The sequence below is a fragment of the Loxodonta africana genome, chromosome 11 (genome assembly GCF_030014295.1).
Source record: "Loxodonta africana isolate mLoxAfr1 chromosome 11, mLoxAfr1.hap2, whole genome shotgun sequence".
Taxonomy (NCBI): domain Eukaryota; kingdom Metazoa; phylum Chordata; class Mammalia; order Proboscidea; family Elephantidae; genus Loxodonta; species Loxodonta africana.
The window spans coordinates 102,197,966-102,218,870 of NC_087352.1; the positions used below are offsets into that span (position 1 = coordinate 102,197,966).

Here is a 20,905-nt window from a genome sequence, read left to right on the forward strand (position 1 = left end):
CTTAAATGCAGATTGGACTAAAGACTTAAAAACGTATATAATGTTTAAAAAGTATTCATGTTGTGTGTCAGCGTTTCTTCCTGTCCAATAAGATAAGCAAAACAATTTGATTTTAGAAACCCAAACTTTACTTTACTTTTTTGTTCCAGCTCTGCTTTTAAGAAGACAATGAATTGGAACTTGAAAATAGAAATTAGGTGGGAATTATTTGAATGGAGAATAATTTTCAGAGTTTGTTTAGATAGTGAACGCACATTTTGCATTTAAAATGCAAATTCTACGTATAAAAAGGCAATTACACCTTTTTGGAACATACATCAGTGTACACTGTGTTGTGTTTTATGTTGTTAGTCTCATGACTAGTTACAAAACGCTCTTGGCCCTCTGTGGTGGCGGTATTGCTGGCATGCCAACACCCACACCTGCCGTGGAGAGCAAGACTTGAGTTGTAGCTTAATTTTTGCCAGAATTTTTACCTATGAAACTTGAAACTTTTTTTTTTGTTTGTTTTTTATTTTTACTTGAATCCATTAGTGTATTTGCTTAATATGTCCCTGGTTGCTCTGACATTGGTTCCGAGTAATGTGTTTCTTAGTTATCATTTAGCTTTTGGTTAGTTCCCTCTTGAAATGTAGTCTTTTACTTTGTATTATTTACAGAAGAACCCTTTGAACCTTGTGCAGGTAGATAACTCATCACTAGAGGTTTGTTCTCAGACCTCCCCAGCAGGGTGGGGGTAGTGGTGACAAAAGCTTGTGTGGTTGATTTTTTTTTTTTTTTGGTATTCTCTTTCTCTTTTTAATTTGAATGTTTTAAGGAATTAAATCAAAGGTGGATGAGCTAAAAGCAGCCTATGACCGAGAAGAGTCTCCAAACTTGGACGAATATGAGCCTAACACTGTAGCTAGTTTGCTGAAGCAGTACTTACGAGACCTTCCAGAGAATTTGCTTACCAAAGAGCTGATGCCCCGATTCGAAGAGGCTTGTGGGAGGGGCACTGAGAGCGAGAAAGTGCAGGAATTCCAGCGTTTACTGAAGGAACTGCCGGAATGTAACTATCTTCTCATTTCCTGGCTGATTGTACACATGGACCATGTTATCTCCAAGGAGCTGGAAACAAAGATGAACATACAGAACATTTCTATAGTGCTCAGCCCTACGGTTCAGGTATGTGGGCTTCTCTGCACACATCCCCTCTGGTATTTATTAGCCCTGAGAATCTGTGGCTGGGTAGCATATAGAGTAATTGACAGTTCTGCTCAGTCCTGTGGGGTCGCTATGAGCCAGAATGGACTCGACAGTGGGCTTGGTTTTGGTTTTATGTAATGGATTAGCTTGAATATAGGTCTTTTTTTAGTATTGACTTGTAAGATGAGCATATTTGTCCTTTAGCTTGTAGTTATGCCATTTGAATATTGTACAGTCTTTAGTGTGGATTTAAAAGGCAGTGCCTGATGACAGTAAGGAGGGGCCAGAGGTACCTGCAGTTACAAACATGATGTATAGAATTTTAAAGATTTCAATTATTTCATCAAACGGCATTATCGCTTCGTTATATAGCACACACACGTCAAACTCAGACACACAGGGGTGGGTCATGAATTAGTTTAGTCAGAGATTTAACCTGAGGATTTTATTTATAAAGATGGACCTTAGAGAAGCGTTTTATAGTATCTTAATCCGAGAAGGAGCTTCAGGGAATTGAGTTAATTGGTGCCTTTTTACAGCATCAACATTTGGCCTTCCTTTCTTGCTGCACAGCGGGTGCTGCCCTGGAGTGTATGTTTGGGTTAGTTAGAGTTGCTGATACTGTACGTGGGCAGAGAACAGAGCATGAGATGGTGGTTTCACTTTCAAGCTCTTTTTTTGACCTACAGACACTATAAATCAGTGTCTTCTTTTATTAAAGATTCTTTCATTTGTCCATTGATTATATTTTAGCAGCGAAATGTTTTCAGTTTGATCATTTGTATTAGGTATGATTTCCAAATTTGGTAAATATTACATTGTTACGGATGTTCGTGTTCACCATTAAGAAACTGAGGCTTCATTTAGGGTTGTTTCACATAATTGGTCAAGTTTTAAATGTTAAAATTAAAAGCAACAAAAGCTACTTTGTACTGTTTGAGTGACTTTTGTCACTGAATTATGTCACTTAAATGCAGATTGGACTAGACTTAAAAACGTATATAATGTAATAGGGATGGTAGTATCACAGGATATTCAGGCGTATTGTAAGAGTAAACTCCAGGCAGGAAATAATTTTGTGTTAGCTTTTCAGCCAACATAGTAACCTGGACTCCTAGCATATGATCATTATGTTCAAAAACTGACCATGCAGGTATGCACAGAAGCGTGGACGTTGGGTGAGGGCCTCCCCCAGTCCCAGCCCAGCATTAGCCCTGCAGCTGCCCTTACTGCCCTCATCATCCCTGATTAGATCCCCTTGTGGAAGTTACAGGGTCTCTAAAATCACTTGAAAATAAAGAAACATAAGGTTTTCTAAATCAGTCAGTATTGCAGTGATAGAAAAGCAGCCATGTGAAGGCTGCTTAGAAAGACATTGGTGGTGGCTTTGCAACAATAACAACGACCAAAAGGGGTGGGGGCTACATACGTGGAGAGTAATTAGACATACCCTGTCACCTCATGGGATTAGTTCTCTTGGTTTGGGGGCTTAAAGCTGTGGTCTCATGGGACAGTCCTGTCAGCTAGCGTACTACCCAGTGAAGTCTATAGTTCTTAAAGTTTATGTTCTACCTCCCAGTATGGTGAGTAGTGTCTGGGGACGTAAAGCTTATGAGCAGCCATCTAAAAGACAACAGTTGGTCTTTATTTGTCTGGCACAAAAGAGAAGGAAGGGAACCTCAAGAATCATAGAAGGAACTGGACTACAGGACTAATTGTCTACATGAACCTCTGCCACCTCCACCTTGGTGCTGGCTACCACTATTGAGTGTTCTGATAGGAACATAGTAGATGAATTCTGATAAAAAGGGAGAAAAATGTGGGCCAAAACTTCAAATGCTTAAAGAATCTAGACTTAATTGGACCTTTTGAGGCTGGAGGAGTCCCCGAGACTATGGCCCTGAGTTGCTCTTCAAACACTGAATTGAAACTATCCTCTGAAGTCACCTTTAAACTAAGTAACATTTTAGCCCAAAAAGTAAAGATGATCATCCTTGAGTACTGCATTTCTTTAAAAAAAAAAAAAAAAATTGTATGTATATATATGAGACCAAAGGGTCAACAGCTATTTTAAAGGAAAGATGAGAAGGTTGAGGGGCAGGGAGCTTAAGTAAATGGAAGTGAAACAACCAGAACAGAAACAAGGAGAATGTTGACACGTTCGTTACACAGAATGTAATCAATGCCCTGATCATTCTGTCCAAAAACCGGAGTGGGAGCTGGGTTTGCTGTGTATATTTTCACCAGAAATTATTAATTAAAAAAAAAAAAAAAGTGGTCATTAGCTTCTGCATTCTTGTCTTTTTTTTTATCTTTTTATGTTTCTTGAATACATGATTTACCTCACGTTTCTCCATTTTTTTGCTTTGAATTAGTTATTGCTGAGGAAATTTTTCATTCCTGTGTCAAGGATTAAAGCTAACACTAGGTGATAGACACACATTAAATGAAATAAAGTTATAAGTTTAATAGTTTTCTTGAAAATATTTTTGTCTTTTTTTAGATTAGCAATCGCGTCTTGTATGTGTTTTTCACGCATGTGCAAGAGCTCTTTGGAAATGTGGTACTAAAACAAGTGACAAAGCCTCTCCGGTGGTCTAACATGGCCACTATGCCTACCCTGCCGGACACCCAGGAGAGCATCAAGGAGGAGATCAGAAGACAGGTATGTGAGATGCTGGCCTTAAAGAACCACCTTTGATCTGGCCACTTGGAGACTGGTTACCATGATTTCCAGCTCGGTTTATTGAGCACTTTCAGTGTGTTTGATGCTGTGTTAGCCACGTTCTTCATGCCACACTGGAGCCAGAGATTTCTGTCTGGCACTGTTTCATGCCAAATAAGACAGAACAGGTTTTAGAACCAAAAGATCTGGCTTGAAATTCTTGCTCAGCTCCTAATTCACTGACAGGTTTTAGACAAATTGCATCACCTCCTTAAGCCTCAATGTTCTCATTTTAAAATGGATCCTCTCAGAGGATTGACGTGAAGATTAGCGTAAATGAAATATGTGTGAATGGTGCTCAGCACAGTGCCAGGCATGTTGGAAACAGTCCAGAATGTTCTCTAATCCAGACAAGGTCACTATTGTCATTACCGTACTTTACAGACAAGGATACTGACATTTAGGAAGTTAAAGAAATTCTGCATACTGCCTACTTATCGCTAAGCTTAGAGCCAGAGTTTGCACCAAGTTCTGTGCCTTTCCACCATGCTGCTTGTATGTAAGAAACAGCACCGTTTGGTTGTGTGGTGGATTTTGTTGTTTGTTTTGTGAGACTGAATAAGAAATTTGAGACTGAATAAGACCTTTACTTTACCTTTGATTGTTATTACATCTTTTATTTGCATGTACATTATCTGGAGCAGATTTCAGATCCCTGCTTGCTTTTCTTCCCATTTATCTACTCTGAGCGCCCTATTCTCACTGGTTAATGATGCATTTGGGGGCATGTGAATTAACTGCTATTGAACCAGGGTAAATTGATGAATGAGAGAGAGCACAATGCCCTTTTTCAGTCATGTCCTTGAAAAAGTAATTCATGCCCTTGTTTCACTCCTTCAAAGGTAATTGAAAAATAGTTGATTCTATATCTTTAGAGATTGCATGGTTGTTATTTTAAAATAATAAGACATGGAATATTACTGTATATGTGGTATTATTTTCTAGGAGTTTCTTTTGAATTGTTTACATCGAGATTTGCAGGGTGGGATAAAGGATTTATCTAAAGAAGAAAGATTATGGGAAGTACAAAGAATTTTGACAGCCCTCAAAAGAAAACTGAGAGAAGCTAAAAGACAAGTGAGTAAATTTATTGTTTTTTGTATATCATGTTTATAATAAAATATAAACAATGTGCTGGTGTCTTTGATAGTTATTTCTTTTAAAAATACAGTATATACATGTCTCCTGAAGTGAAGTTCCCTGATGGGAAATGGTGTCTACTCAAATGTTTTCAGTTCTGTATTATTGATACTTCACATTGGTATCAATCCAATGTTTTGTTTTATTTTAAAAGTTTTTTTTTAATTAAGAAGATGATTTTTACTAAAAGATGTTTCATCATGTCCTGCTTGATTATACCTGTAAACAGAGCTTTTAAGGATGAGAAGCAGGTTGGAGCTTGCTACATTTCAGAGACTCATGGGGAACTTGAGGCATTTGAAATGAGTCAGCTCTCCAGAAATGCAGTGGTGAGGATTGCATGGAAGATACTGAAGAGCAGAGGGATTTTTTTTTTACCTAATAATAGGGAGAGTACTTATAACTAATTCCTGAAAATTTGGGTGCCTTAATCAAACTTGGGGTCCTCCCCACTAGTTTAGGGTGTGCTTTGCTACTCCAGGACTGTGAGCCTACCAGCCACACCTAGAGCTAAAATCCCAAACGTCTGGAGTCTCTTACAATTCATATACAGATAAAACTGTGAGATCCAAGTTCTGTTTCCAAGGCACCTTGGTTAGCACTTAGACTCGTGTTTGGTAATGGGCCACTACTGTGGTTGTGGTTTTAAAAGACTAGACAGCCTGAGTAATTTTGTCGCTTTGTGGTTAGAGATTTGAATTTACGTGAAGGATGGTTGTCAGCTGCCATAGAGTTGGCCCCACCTTGAACAGAACAAAACGCTGCCTGGTCCTGCAGCATCCCCATGATCAGTTGCAGATCGGACTGTCATTGTGATCTGTGGGGTTTTCATTGGCTGATTTTTGGAAGTAGATCATCAGGCTTTTCTTCCTAGTTCATCTTGGTCCGGAAGCTCCACCGAAATCTGTTCAACATCATAGCAACACACAAACCACCATCGACGGATGGTGGCTGTACATGAGGTACATTGGCCAAGAATTGAACCCGGGTGAGAAGTCTACCACTGAACCACTAATAGCTGCCTGGGTTTCCGGCTTTTGTCAGAAGAGAAATATCCATGGGAGTGTTACAGATGCACTCCAGGTCCAGTACCGCGGGAACCTCTCCATGTTTTTCTTCCATTCTCCTGCTAACTAAAGGCTCTGTCTTTTGCTTCCTATGTCTGTTTTTTTGTTTTGTTTGCCTCCCTTCATGCATCAGCCTGGAATAGGTTGTAGTCACTGATCAATCAGGCTTTTTAGATAGATTGTAATTTTTAATCCTATGACATTGCTGAACAGCCTTGAAACAAAGGGTCCCTGACCTAAGGCGTGGCCAGTGCAAGTTTAACTTTGATTTCTCTTGATTTGGATAAAGAAATCATGATATAGCAACCAGAGCTAACGTGGAAAGGGAATGATTACCTTCACTTTACCAATTTTCTTGATCCTGTTTTCATTCCTGTTCTTTAATTCACAAAATGCTCAACAGTTTCTATCAAGTTGATTTTAACTTTGAGGAATAAATGTTACTTAAAGGCAGAAGTCCTATAATTCATCACATTAGCAGACTAAAAATAAGAAAAACTGCAAAGTCATTTCAGTGGGTGCAGAAAAAGCGACTGGCGGAATTCAACACTTAATTGTGAGAAAAGCTCTTAGCAAGCAATTTTCTGGACTTAATGAGGGACATCTATGAAACATCTGTCATTATTCTCATACTAAATCGTGGAAGACTGAATATTTTCCCCTCACGTTGTGTGTAGAAGGCAAAGACGTCTGCTCCCACCACTTCTGTGCAAAATTGTACTGGAGGTTCTTGCCAGTGCAATAAAGCAAGAGAAAAAAAAAGAGCATTCAAATTGAAAAGAAAGAACGGCCTTTACTCTTAGATGTCATGATTGTCTATCTGTAAATTAAAACAAAAGAAACCAAACCTGTTACTGTCAAGTTGATTCTGACTCAAATTCTAATGATTAATCTATCTATAAAAAAAAGAACTAGTGAATTTAACAAGGCTATACAAGATCAGATACACAAAAGTCAATTGTATTTCTGTATATTGGCAATGAACAATTGGATATTCATCCTAAACAAATAAAAGATTTAATTCAGGGATACACCAACCATGTGGAACTCAGTTTTGTTAAGTTTTCTCAAATTAATTTATGGATACAGTCCTTATCAAAATTCAAAAAGGTAATGTTTGTGGAAGCTGACAAGCTGTTCTAAAGTTTATGTGGAAAAACAAATGAGGTATAATAGTGTAAACACTTTTGAAAAAGAACACAACTGGAGTACTAACTGCCTGAGTTTAAGTCTTACTAGAAAACTACAGAAAGCTGCAGTAATCAGAACAGTAGGTATTGACATAAGGATAGAGATTCAGAATAAAAAACCCAGAAATAGACTTACACATATATAAGCAATTAATTTTCAGTGAAGATGCTAGGGCACCTCAGTGTGGAAAAGGTGTTCCCTTCAGCAAATGGTGCTGAACAGTTGGATATCCATATGCACAAAAGAGGCGAACCATAAATCTTTTCTCATACCATATACAAAATTCACTCAAAATGGATCATAAACTAAGACCCAAATCCATAAAACGTCAGAAGAAAACAGGAGGAAATCTAACTGACTTGGGGTTAGGCAGCAATTTCTTAACCCCTTTGTCCTCATGGGTACCTCTAGGGACCAAGTACTTTATCTGCCTCTGAAGGTTTATTGGGAAGCTGCTGCACCACTGACAGTGTGTGTTGCCACAAGGCGGGGGACTTTATGACCGCCTGAAACTGAAGAAAGGGGGCATGGACTGCAAATTACTGTTTTTACAGGGTATTTTATGAGGTATCTGAATTTTTGGTAGGAACACAGAAATTTTGAAAAACTTTATGTACCAGTAGACTGCAGTGGGGACTCTGGGATATAGTTAGTGGTGCTTCATATGTACCACTAAATGCGTAGGGGAGGCATGTGAAGGGAGAAAGAAAAAAATCCATACTACCTACTGGAAGGACATGTGCTTATGAGGAACCTGTGCATAGATCAAGAGGCAGTTATTCAGACAGAACAAGGGGATACTGATCGGTTTAAAGTGAGGAAAGGTGTGCGCCAGGGCCGTATCCTTTCACCATACATATTCAATCCGAGGAAATAATCCGAGAAGCTGAACTATATGAAGAAGGGGGCATCAGGATTGGAGGAAGACTCATTAACAGCTTGCGTTATGTAGATGATACAACCTCGCTTGCTGAAAGTGAAGAGGACTTGAAGCACTTACTAATGAAGATCAAAGACCACAGCCTTCAGTATGGATTACATCTCAACATAAGGAAAACAAAAATCCTCACAACTGGACCAATGAGCAACATCATGATAAACGGAGATAACATTGAAGTTGTCTTGGATTTCATTTTACTTGGATCCATAATCAACACTCATGGAAGCAGCAGCCAAGAAATCAAAAGACGCATTGCATTGGGTAAATCTGTAAAGGACCTCTGTAAAGTGTTGAAAAGTGAAGATGTCACCTTGAAGACTAAAGTGCCCCTGGTGTATTTTCAATCACATCATATGCATGTGAAAGCTGGACAATGAATAAGGAAGACCAAAGAAGAACTGACACCTTTGAATTGTGGTGTTGGCAAAGAATATTGAATATACCACAGACTGCCAAAAGAACGAACAAATCTGTCTTGGAAGAAGTACAACCAGAATGCTCCTTAGAAGCAAGGATGGCGAGACTGCGTCTTACATACTTTGGACATATTGTCAGGAGGGATCAGTCTCTGGAGAAGGACATCATGTTTGGCAAAGTACAGGGTCAGCGGAAAAGAGGAAGACCCTCAACGAGGTGGATTGACACAGTGGCTGCAACAATGGGCTCAAGCATAACGATTGTAAGGATGGCGCAGGACTGGGCAGTGTTTCGTTCTGTTGTGCATAAGGTCGCTATGAGTTGGAGCCGACTTGAGGGCACCTAACAACAACAACAAGGCTTTCTTTGTGACCTAATATGTGGTCTATTCTAGAGAATGTCCACGTGTACTAGAAAAGAAAGTATACTTGGCTGCCGTTGGGTGGAGTGTTCTGTATATGTCTATGAGGTCAAGTTGGTTGATTGTGGCATTTAGATCTTCTCTTTATTGAGCTTGTTTCTGGATGTTCTGTCCTTCACCAAAAGTAGCGTGTTGGAGTCTCCTATAATTGTGGAGCTGTCTATCTCATTTTTCAATGCTGTTAGAGTTTGTTTTATATATCTTGCAGCCCTGTCATTGGGTGCATAAATATTTAATATGGTTATATCTTCTTGGTGTATTGTCCCTTTAATCATTATATAGTGCCCTTATCCTTTGTGGTGGATGTAACTTTAAAGTCCATTTTGTCAGAAATTAATATTGCCACTCCAGCTCTTTTTTGATTGGTGTTTGATATAGTTTTTTTTCCATCCTTTGAGCTTTAGTTTGTGTCTCTAAGTCTAAGGTGTGTCTCTTGTATGCAGCATATAGACAGATTATGTTTTTTTAATCCATTCTGCCACTCACTGTGTCTTTATTGGTGCATTTAGTCCATTTATGTTCAGCTTAATTATAGATAGGTATGAGTTTAATGCTGTCATTTTGATGTCTTTTTTTGTATGTTGTTGACAGTTTCTTTTTCCCACTTAATTTTTTGTGCTGAGTAGCTTGTCTTTATATATTGTCTTTTCCTCTTATTTGTTGTTGGTGATTTTGTTTCTGCTTCTTTCTTGTATTTTATTTTGATGAGTAGGATTGTTAGTCTTCTTTGTGGTTACCTTAATATCTACCTCTTTTTTCGAAGTTGAAACCTAACTCTTATTTCTTTATATCGCCTTGTCTTCCTCTCCATATGAAAGGTCTAAGACTACATTTCTTAGTCCCTCTTTATTGTTTTAATGTTGTCTCCTTTTACATAATGACATCGCAGTTTCCCTGTTCTGAGCATTTTTTTTATCTTGATTTATTTTGTGATTTCCTATCTGGATTGACGTCTGGTTGCCCTGTCCTGTGTTCTAGTCTTGGGTTGATATCTGATATTATTGATTTCTAACCAGAGCACTCCCTTTAATATTTCTTAGAGTTTTGGTTTGGTTTTTATGAATTCCCTAAACTTCTGTTTATCTGGAACTATCCTAATTTTGCCTTCATATTTGTGAGACAGTTTTGCTGGATATATGACTCTTGGCTGGCAGTTTTTTTCATTTAATGCTTTATATAAGTCATCCCATTGCTGTCTTGGCTGCATGGTTTCTGCCGAGTAGTTGGGGCTTATTCTTATTGACTGTCCTTTGTAGGTGACTTTTCGTTTATCCCTAGCTGCTCTTAAAATTCTCTGTTATCTTTGGTTTTGGCAAGTTTGATTATAATATGCCTTGGTGACTTTTTTCTAGGTTGGTGACTTTTGAGATCTACCTTATGTGGCGTTCAGTGAGCATCTTTGATAGATATCTTCTCATCTTTCACAATATCAGGGAAGTTTTCTGCCAACAAATCTTCAACAATTCTCTGTGTATTTTCTGGTATCCCTCCCTGTTCTGGTACTCCAGTCACTCATAGGTTATTTCTCTTGATAGAGTCCCACATGATTCTTAAGGTTTCTTCATTTTTTTTAATTCTTTTCTCTGATTTTTTCTTTGAATATATTGGTGCTGTGTTTTATCTTTAATCTCACTAATTCTGGCTTCCACTTGGTCAATTCTGCTCCTCTGATCTTCTGTTGAGTTGTCTAATTCTGTAATTTATTGTTTATCTTCTAAATTTCTGATTGCTGTCTATAGATTCTTGCAGCTTATTAAGTTTTTCATTATGTTCTTGAATAACCTTTTTAATTTCTTCAACTACTTTATCTGTGAGTTCCTTTTTTTGTTCTCCATTTTGCCTCATCTCCTGTCTGATCTCGTTCCTGATGTCTCTAAGAGTTCTGTATATTAGTCTTTTGTATTCTGCATCTGGTAATCCCAGGAAGGCACCTACATCCAGAAGATTCTTTGAGAGCTTGTTGAAGCGATCATGGTCTACTTCTTTATGCTATTTGATATTGACAGTTGTCTCTGAGCCATCTATAAGTTATTGTATTAGTTGATGTTTTCTTACTGTATCCGAGCTTGTTTTGTTTTGTTTTGATATGCCCAGATAGGCTCCTTGAGTGAGCTAGCTTGATTATTTTCACCTATGAAACTCTACCATCCTGTCCCTGGATGGCTAGAGCTGTTATCAGGTATATGAGTCTAGGAGTCCATTCAGTTTTCTTGTATGGATTCAGCTCAGGTGTCCAGGTAGTTAGTCATCAAGTGTGTGGTAGGCTCTGCCCTACAGTCTTAGAGGGGCAGGGGTGATTGGTGTAGGTACAGGTATCTGGTTGCAGCAGGGGGTCATGCTCTGAACAAGGCAGGGGCTGACAACTGTCCCGAGTGTCTGTGAAGAAAGCCTTATCCCTGTTCTCTGGAGTGCACAGGCAGGTGGGTTCTGCAGATGGACCATGGGCACCCAGTGCTTTTGGTTGTAAGGACTGGGAGGTACCAGTTATCCTGGGACCCCTGTCATGGGTGGCTGGGTGACCTGAGTGGACCCACTAGTCCTTAGGCCCCTGATGTGGGTATGTCTAATAGGCAAGGTGGTGTCAAACATCAAACACCCACCTCTCCACTGCACAGCTGAAACAGTTGCAGTCCGCCAACAAGTCCATGTAGGGGGAGAAAGCGATTCAGTGTCCACGGACCGCTTATGCTTGGACAGCAGCCACTTCTGTCTTGAGCTCCCTAGCTTAGTGGAGCTGGCAGATTATCTTTTTCCCCAGTTTTGAATTCATTCCTTCTCCAAGGCCGGGAAAATGGCTCTGGGTGCTCATTAGGGTCTATCTCCAGCCCTGGGAAATCGACAGCCACTGAAGCCAGCTTGGGTGCTGGTGCACGGTAAAACGTACTCATGTCCTTAGTTTTTGCCAAGAGCGCCGTTCTTCTCTGGCTCTGGAGGTGTGAGTAGGCTCTGCGGCTGGCTGTTTCTCCTTGAGGAAACTGCGGCCGGAATGCTACCGCCAGCCTGCTGCAGTCGTTCCTGGGAATGGTGCCCAAGTGTTCCTAGTGATTCAGGTCTGCTAACTCTTCTCCATTTCTGAACTGTCTCTCCTTCCCCCTACTGCTCAGTCCATTTTCTAACTTTGCCTTTGATGTTCAGGGCTCCTAGCTTGTCATAAATATAATCGTTTCACTTGTTTTTTCGGGTCTTTGTTGTAAGACGGATCACCGGAAGCATCTGACTACTCTGCCATCTTGGCCCCATGTCTGAAAAATTTTTTTGATAAGTTGCATTTCATCAAAATTTTAAAACATGTTCTTCAAAAGACAGTGTTAAGGAAATGAATGTGTAAGCCAGATTAGGATGAAGTATTTTGCGAAGAACACATATCTGATAAAGGATTTAAACTAGATATATAAAGAACTCTTATAACTTAGTGCGACAATTCTATTTAAAAAGCAAAAATCTGAAGAGATACTCTGGCAAAGAAGATATATTAAGATGTATTAAGTCATTAAGGAAATATAAATCAAAACCACAACGATATACCACTGCTCATCAACTAGAATGGCTCAAATTAAAAACATGCAGTGTTGACAAGAATTGGAAGCAATTGGAACTCTGATATATTGCTTTAGCAGTGCAAAATGGTACAGTTTTGGGGAAAACAGCTTGGCAGTTTCTTAGAAAGTTAAACATAGGGTTACCATTTGACCCACCACTTCTCAGTCTTCATATTTATTTAAGGGAAGAAAGCATGTGGCCACAAAAACCATACATGAAATAGTCATAACATATTTATAATATCTCAAACTAGAAAGAACTCAAACTTTAATCAGCTGGATAGTGGGTATACAAATTGGTGCACAGTCACATTCAGAGTGTGAAATCTGACTCAGCAAACCGTTGGTGCAAATGACAAAATAGATGAATTTTAAAAGCATTATGCTGTATGAAAGAAGCCAGATAAAGGCCATTTAATGGTTAACTGATTTCATATAAAACTCTAGAAAAGGCAGAACTCTTATTGTTGGTTGCTCCTGCTCATCGTTGCCTAATCCTACACCTTCATGATCGTTAGTATGTTTGAGTCCATTGTTGCAGCTCTCATGTCAGTCGAAGGTTTCCCTCATTTTTGTTGGCCTCTATTTACCAAACACAATGTCCTTTTCTAGCAAAACTTCAGCAGTAGAAACCAGGTCAGTGGTTGCAGGGAGTGGCGGGATGGTGGAGGAGGGAATTAACTGTAGTGGCAGAAATATATCACAGTTGTGGTGGTGGTCACTTGACTACGTACATTTGTTAAAACTAATTGGCCTAACTGTACACTTAAAATGGACTCCGTTCCCCAGACCCCCAAACAAAAAGTTATCACAGAATGTAATATTGGTAGAAGGTTTCCAGAAATGGTGAAGCACATAAGCCAAAATTGAGCAGTTATCACAGTGCAGCCACAGACCAAGCCCAGCTAACAAATGCCTGTCTCCAGGTGGTTCATCTGGCTGTTACTGTTCTTTCAATTCTAGGACATGAGAAGGAAGCTTCTAGAATGCCCTGAATTATCAACTTTTGTTTTTAACTCGGGGGAATGTTGAATAGGTATTATATATAGGCTGATCAGTTCTTTTTTCATTTGTTACTTGACAGGAATGTGAAACCAAGATTGCACAAGAGATAGCTAGTCTTTCAAAAGAGGATGTTTCCAAAGAAGAAATGAATGAAAATGAAGAAGTTATAAATATTCTCCTTGCCCAGGTAAGCTCTTTTTCTCTTGTTTGCAAGAATCTTAATGGTCGTTTTTAAATTATAATTTGAGAAGCTAAAGTACAGAGGTGTAACATCGTTCACCAGAACCGTGGGATGATTCAGAGGTTTTAGAGGGTGTACCTGCTGGATGTGGTCCTACCTTTATGTTGTGTTTTTATGATGTTAGACTGACGGAGAAGAAGCTACCATATGCTGAGTGATCATTCCTTACTGGGCATTGTCCTAGGCGCTTTGCTTAATCTCACTTAGTCAGCACACAGGTCTGAGTTATAGGTATTTTCGCTTATTTACAGATTAGTGGTATTTGTTCCATGTTAATGAGATCAGATTTTAGTAGACATTTTAGAACATGTTGTTCCTAATATCACAAAACTTGGGATCCTGAAAACATAATGATACAGATTTTAATTGATACTTGTTGCTAAGGTGTTAACCTTTAAGATATTTTGATTTTATCCTTTGCAGGTAGAAGTCAGTTGTTGGAGGTTCATTGTCTTTATTACTCATTCATTGAATCAACCAATATCTATTGAGTTCCACTATATTCCAGGCATAGAACTGAAGATGAGCTCATTTCTTCCTTTCTGAATTTCTTAAGTCAACCTTACTCTGTTCTGGATATTCCCAAAGCTTACGAGAAAAGAATGGAGTTCTAGACTCTGCAGCATAGTCTTTGTAAGCTTCCAGAAACTCGTGTATGTGGAGTACCTAAAGCCCTACAAGTTTAAGTCTTTTCTATTACTTCTGAAAAATACATTGTTTTGCCTAGTGGGCACATAACACTTCTCCCCTGAGGAGAGAATGATTATATGTTTATTTTAGGGTTTTTCAATCTGATATTTTTTGGAATGTTAGCCTTAATAGGTAACACCAAGGAAAAGGAGAAACATCTGTGTTCAAAAACACCGGCGAAACACTGCCTATCACATCTCCGAGAAAGACTCAATGCATATGAATGACTTAGAGAAGTTTAGAACTTGGTCATAACGTCTTTCAAGTTTAACCACAAATACTTATCCTTAATACCTATCAGTTTGAGAAGAATTGCTATAGACCTTTGCATCCAACTCTTCATCTTCATACCCTTAAATTTCTCTTTAACCTCCCTCCACACCTGAGTGTCTGCTTTGGTTTTTAAGGTTAGAGGGGCTAGCGATAGCCAGATCTTGGGCAGATAGTGATTTTTTTTTCCTGTTCTTTTCATAAGACTGGTGGCCTAATCAGTTCTAGAAATGTTTATTCTGTTAAAGGAGTTACTGTTTAAATATTATCTCCGGGAACATGGGTGAGGAGAATTGGTGGCTTATGGTGAGGAAAAAATATTTCTCTGAGTGTATCTTTCCTTCACTTAGACCTGCTTTGAAAGGTGATGCTGCAATTAGCCACATATCCTTTGGATCCTTCCTTTCCAAGTGAAGGTATCAAAGGCCACTTTGGCCCTAAAATAGACTAACTCTTCACTTAGAGATAGGAAGGCATTTAGAAAGGACTGGAAAGCAAAAGCAAATATAGTCTTGAATTCAGACTTTGGCTTTGTCCCCAGTGTGCTAGCCTCATAGAGAATCTTTGCAGGACAAGGACACTGGATCCCTATGTGGCATTGTATGTCTTGAGAAAAATCTGGTCATTCCCCCAAATAACTTAGTTTACCTCTTCTCACAGAAGCATCTTCTTCACCCTCAGGAAACAGGATATTGTTCTGTTATGCAATACAATAAGCTTTCATGTAACTTGGGTCCTCAGATACTGTATAACATGGTTAAAGAATTCACAGCAACATAGGAGGCCAAAAAAGAAGTGGCATTTTCTAGACGAAAACTCTCAAAGACGTTCACCAGTGATCGTTATTTTAGGAGAATGAGATCTTGACTGAACAGGAGGAACTTCTAGCCATGGAGCAGTTTCTGCGCCGGCAGATCGCCTCAGAGAAAGAAGAAATAGAACGCCTCAGAGCTGAGATTGCTGAAATTCAGAGGTAAAGGGAAGCCAGGGGCTCTGAAGTTTCCAAAAATGTTTCCATTAAGCGTAATTTTTCAACTTTAAGATTTTCATATAAAAGAATTAGGCTTCTGAAATTAATCATCTTAAAGGTTCTTATTTATAAAGTCTTAAGAAGGGTGTTACATTAAGTTGACTGGTGAAAACATGATCGATCTGAAAGGGTGGTGATACTTAGTAGATACGTGGACCTTTCTGTACTTGTTAGTAAAGCCTTTATGGATCTCTCACCCTTTCAGTCGTCAGCAACATGGTCGAAGTGAAACTGAGGAGTATTCCTCTGACAGTGAGAGTGAGAGTGAAGATGAAGAAGAGCTGCAGATCATTCTGGAGGATTTACAGAGACAGAATGAGGAGCTGGAAGTGAGTTTGAGGGGGTAACCACAAAATCATACTAACTCCTAAAAAGTTCTGGAGAGCAAGTATTTCCCAGCAGAGTTTTTTTATCTTTTCCTTAGTCACCAGCCAGGGAGGCGGAGCAGAGAGGAATTTAGGGGCAATCTCACCAAGGAGTTTGCAGGACACAAGCTGACTGGGCAAGTGGAGGGTACACAGGTGTCTTTCTCTAGCCAGCCTCAGGCTGTAGGTGGAGGCGGTGACCTTCCAGGACTTCAGCGTATCACCCATATCTTTCTCTTCCCAACTTAAAAGCCAAATTCACTTAACTGTGCCAGTTCTGGTAGCTTTGAATTATTTGGTCTGTGATCCTAGAGAAGATGAACAGAAAAAGGAAAGCTAGTAGAAGAAGAAAAAGGCTCCTCAATGTCTTTATGGATAATGGGGGACAAAGTTTTCTTTTGGCCCTTCAACCAAGTGGTAGGTGAGCGCGAACATGGCAGTAGGAAGCTGCATAGTGAAAAGAAAAAGATTTGAATGACCTTGATCAGAATTTCCCTTCTCACCCCAAATGAAACATATTCTCCAGATGTTTTGCTTAAGGGCTGAAAGAAGACATCCTTCTCTCAGAAAGGAATCTGAGAACAGTGGGAAAGCTCTGCCTTCTTCATTCTAGTTTACTGTTGCTGATTGACCTAAGCTGCTGGGCAACCCAGAGCTTCACCATAAGCAGAGACCTAGAGGAGGTCCACACCCAACAGTCGTCCCCAGAAATCTTTCTGCAGGACCCTACAGACAGAGGCCCGAGGGGCTCCCCACCTAGGATTATGGTCTAGGGACTCCTAGGGCAAGTACTGTCATGGGAAGCAGCTGGCCAGGGACTGAGGTCTGGTTTGGTCAGTGTCCACTCTTTAGAAGGTCTCACATTGGCACTTTATTTTGCATTCTTAACACCGTACAGATCATGTTAAAATCCTAAGTGGGAAAACATATTCCAAAATTATAGTACTTGGGATATAAGTTAGGCCACTGTAACAAGAGAATAATGTAGTGGTTTAAACTAGGTATTTCTTTCCCTGGCATATAATAGGCACAGGCATGTAAATAGGCCCAGGTCTGTCATCCTCAACAGGTTTTTCCACTTATGCTTCAAAGTGGCTGCTCTGAGTCCTCCTCTCTTAGTCAGGAAAGGGAAAAGTAATGCCCAGTTGTTAAGGGCAAGATGCACAAGTGGAACCCGACACTTGCACTCGTATCCCATGAGCTAAGGCTTAGTCACGTGGCCACACCTAGCTGTAAGGGAAGCTGGGACATGCAGGCTGCAGCTGAGCCTCCATTTCCAGGGAAGCAGGGGAGAGTGGGCGTGTCTGCCACAGAACAGATTATCGGGAGTTTAGGATCAGCTGCTGTTTTGTATTACCTAAACTTTAGGAATGGGCCCAGATAACTTAGAGTTGAGACTAGTTTTCTGCGCTTGACTAATGCAGTTCAGATTTAAAGTGATGCCGCTCACAAAGGACAAATCTAGGTTTTTATCCTCTCTTTAACTCCCCTCCAATTGCTACTAACATTACTTTTACTTTCCCCTTGTTTAAGGGCTGTTCAGGAGCAGTTCAGAAGCATAAATAAGCCTACTTTAAATACCGGATACTTGATTATTGAGATAATTGTGTTCTCTCGGTACATACGCTTTCTCTAGAGGTGTTTCCTCTTCTGAAATAGGAGCATTGCTCACACTCCTGAGTTTCATCAGCTCTGCATTGGGGTGTGTGCGTTGTGTGTGTGTACCCATGCTCACAGCACAGAGCCCGAGACAGATTGTTATGTAGGACACCCACGCTAACTGTCCTCTGCTCCCAAGTTAGCATTCCTTTTGGCCTTCTTAAGTGCTAACTGCCCTTTCTGTTGTTCCCAAAGATAAAGAACAATCACTTGAATCAAGCAATCCACGTAGAGCGAGAGGCCATCATTGAGCTGCGAGTGCAGCTCCGGCTGCTGCAGCTGCAGCGGGCTCAGTCTGAGCAGCAGGTGCAGGACGAAGAGGAGCCTGAGAGGCGTGGGGGTGGAGCTCAGCCGCCAAGAGACAGTGTTCTCGAGACAAAGGCAACAAAAGAGCAGCCAAAGGCCGTCAAGGAGCAAGGAAAGCCGTCACCGAGCAAAGACAGGAAGGAAACACCCATTTGAGCAGCCTCGTGGGCCAGTCACAGCATCCTTGTGGACTTTAAAGACCTGTGCATCTTACTGTAACACTGAGACTCAGCGCACAACTGTGCTGTGCTGTGCTGTGCATTCTGTAACCACGTCCTTTCTCCTCAGAGATGCTTTTTTCTCTCACCTCTTTGACTTCTGCCCCACCAGGCTCAGGTTACAGGACAAAGCAGCGGAAGCATTTTTGGACTCGTAGGGGACAGATGAGTTTTCCAGATAGTATCAGCTTATTTGAAGATTAATTTTCTTTGTTTAACTTAAAATAACTATTTTAATCCTTGAGTGGCTTCTTTTTAAACCAAAAATCGTCTTTCTTTGCTTTTTTTAATCACAGCAGAATCAGGATCTCTTTCTCTCATTCAAGGGGGAAAAAACAAAACAAGTTAAATACTATACCTGCCTCGTGGCTTGGTCCATTGTCTCACTGTCAGGATTTCTGCTTACTTATCACTCTTGCTTGTGCCTTTTACACCTTTTTGGTGCAGATTATATAATGGGGAGCTGCCTCGTGTTTTCTGACTGGCCACAATGGCTCTTACTGGGTGTCTCCTTTACCCCCCTGCCCCTTGTAATTCTCTTACTTTACACTTCCAGGCCACAGTAAGTAAGCCCCCATCACCAAACAGCTGGGTTTGGTTGCAGACAGAGCTGGCTGCCCATGGAATGTGCCTGGCCAGGCCTGTGACAGCACGGGCCAGCAGCTCCCAGGAGCAGCAGCCCACCTCCCTCCTGTTACTCACTGAGTTGGTCGAAGGCAGCAGCCTTGGCCTAATCCATCCACACAAAGGATCTGTTTTCGGACCAGAAACCTTTTACATGACTGACCTTTCATTAAAAACAGAATGACTTATATTGCTTGCTTGGGCTAGAATGTAAATGTCTTTGCCTGAATAAGCCATATATATGCTCTTAAACAAACGTTTTGAATTATTCACACCACTTCAGTGAGCCTACTGATGGACTGCCAGTTGACACGACTGAGCAATAGAAAAAACATACTTTTCCTTTTAATGATAGCTAGGATTCCCACCTCCCCGTTTCCTTGCTCCAGATAACTCCTATAGATGATCTGAGGCTTCTGTGAGGCCGGGTTTTTAAGGCAACTTTGTCTCATTTGCACTCTCAGAATAAATGGCATTCATGAGATGGGTCCAGATCTCATGTTAATGAAAACCAGCCCCACACACTCAAGGTGATGAGAACAACTCCACAGAGTGCTCTGTCCTTTCCTCCTCCTGGTTAGTATTTATTTTCAGCACCTGTTCGATGTGGTTTTCTATCCTCTACCTATTGCACTGTTACGACTTGTCGGCCATTATTTGATTTTTGTATGAAAAAAAGCTTTGTTATAGAAATCAGCATACTATTTTTTTAAATCTGGAGAGAAGATATTATGGTGACTGAGAATATGGTCAGGCGTCAGACATACCTGTATAAAGGCCTTGCTGTCCTGTCTCATACTGCGTCCATTTTATACTGGCTGGCAGTATTCAAGGTTTCTTTCTTTCTTTGTGTAAACTCTAATTTCTATCAAGGTGTCATCGATTTTTAAAATTAGTATTTCATTACAAATGTCTCAACGTTGGTTAATTTTTGCCAGGACCATTATTGATTAAGCAAATAAATTCAACAGCCATTTGGGGGAAAAAAAAGTTGCTTCTTTTTTTTTAATACATTATTTCTTTGAAATAACTTAGGACCCTGTGACTGGTAAGGAGTTGTTTTATATAATTCTTAAAGTCTAAAAGTAGCAAAATGTTTTGTTTCTAAATAACTTTGTATTCTTCACCTATATAAATTTGGTTCTCACTCCCCAGTGACTAGGATTTGTTCCAGCTGTGTGTTCTCCACCCTTTCCCAAACTGGGAAAGTGACTTCTCTGCTGTTAGAAGATTTGAAGAGATAATACTTTTTTTCCTTTTTCTTAATCTCTTTCCTTTTTTGGGAGCTAGACACTTAAAGAAATCTTTGTCAGGTCACTGGCTGCCTGCAGAGATAATGGAACAAAAACTTCTGTGACCATACACAAAGAATACATCCTTTGCAGAAATGGTTTGGAAATGTCACACAGATGGCTCTAGCCCTCAAACAGCAAAAACCAGCAATCACTGAGGAGTGGGAGAACTAGATTTCTAGAGTGACCACAACATAATACTCAGAATGTCCAGTTCTCAGAAAATTGAAAGTATACAAAGAAACAATAAAGTATTCCTATGGCCCATGTCTTAGTTTCCTAATGCTGCTGTAACAGAAATACCACAAGTGAGTGGCTTTAAAGAACAAAAGTTTGTTTTCTCACTGTTCAGGAAGATAAAAGTCCAAATTCAGAGTTTGGCTCTAGGGGATGAGGGGTCCTTCTTTGTCTGTTTCAGCTTCTAGTAGCCAGTAATCCTTGGAATACCTGGGCTTGTAGATTCACCTGCCTATAGCATCAGATAATGTGTCTCTCCCCCCGCTCCCCCCCCCGCCCCTGTGTCTCTTCTGTGTTTTATCTGTTGTTTTTACATATCAGAAGTGATTAGATTGAGAAT

At 40.1% G+C, this 20,905-nt stretch overlaps 1 protein-coding gene across 5 annotated transcripts in view; it reads left to right on the forward strand.

Annotated features, from left to right (window-relative positions):
* RALBP1 (ralA binding protein 1) overlaps positions 1-20,026 on the forward strand; it is a 95,843-nt gene extending 75,817 nt beyond the window's left edge. For all 5 annotated transcript variants that reach the window (XM_010586847.3, XM_023543980.2, XM_023543979.2 and 2 more), the window contains exons 4-10: positions 818-1,167; positions 3,692-3,853; positions 4,859-4,990; positions 13,713-13,820; positions 15,686-15,807; positions 16,070-16,193; positions 18,084-20,026. In XM_010586847.3, coding sequence (XP_010585149.1) covers positions 818-1,167; positions 3,692-3,853; positions 4,859-4,990; positions 13,713-13,820; positions 15,686-15,807; positions 16,070-16,193; positions 18,084-18,350 — 1,265 coding nt within the window. In that variant the 3' untranslated portion in view covers positions 18,351-20,026. The remainder of the gene's footprint in view (positions 1-817; positions 1,168-3,691; positions 3,854-4,858; positions 4,991-13,712; positions 13,821-15,685; positions 15,808-16,069; positions 16,194-18,083) is intronic.
* The last annotated feature ends 879 nt before the right edge of the window (positions 20,027-20,905 follow it).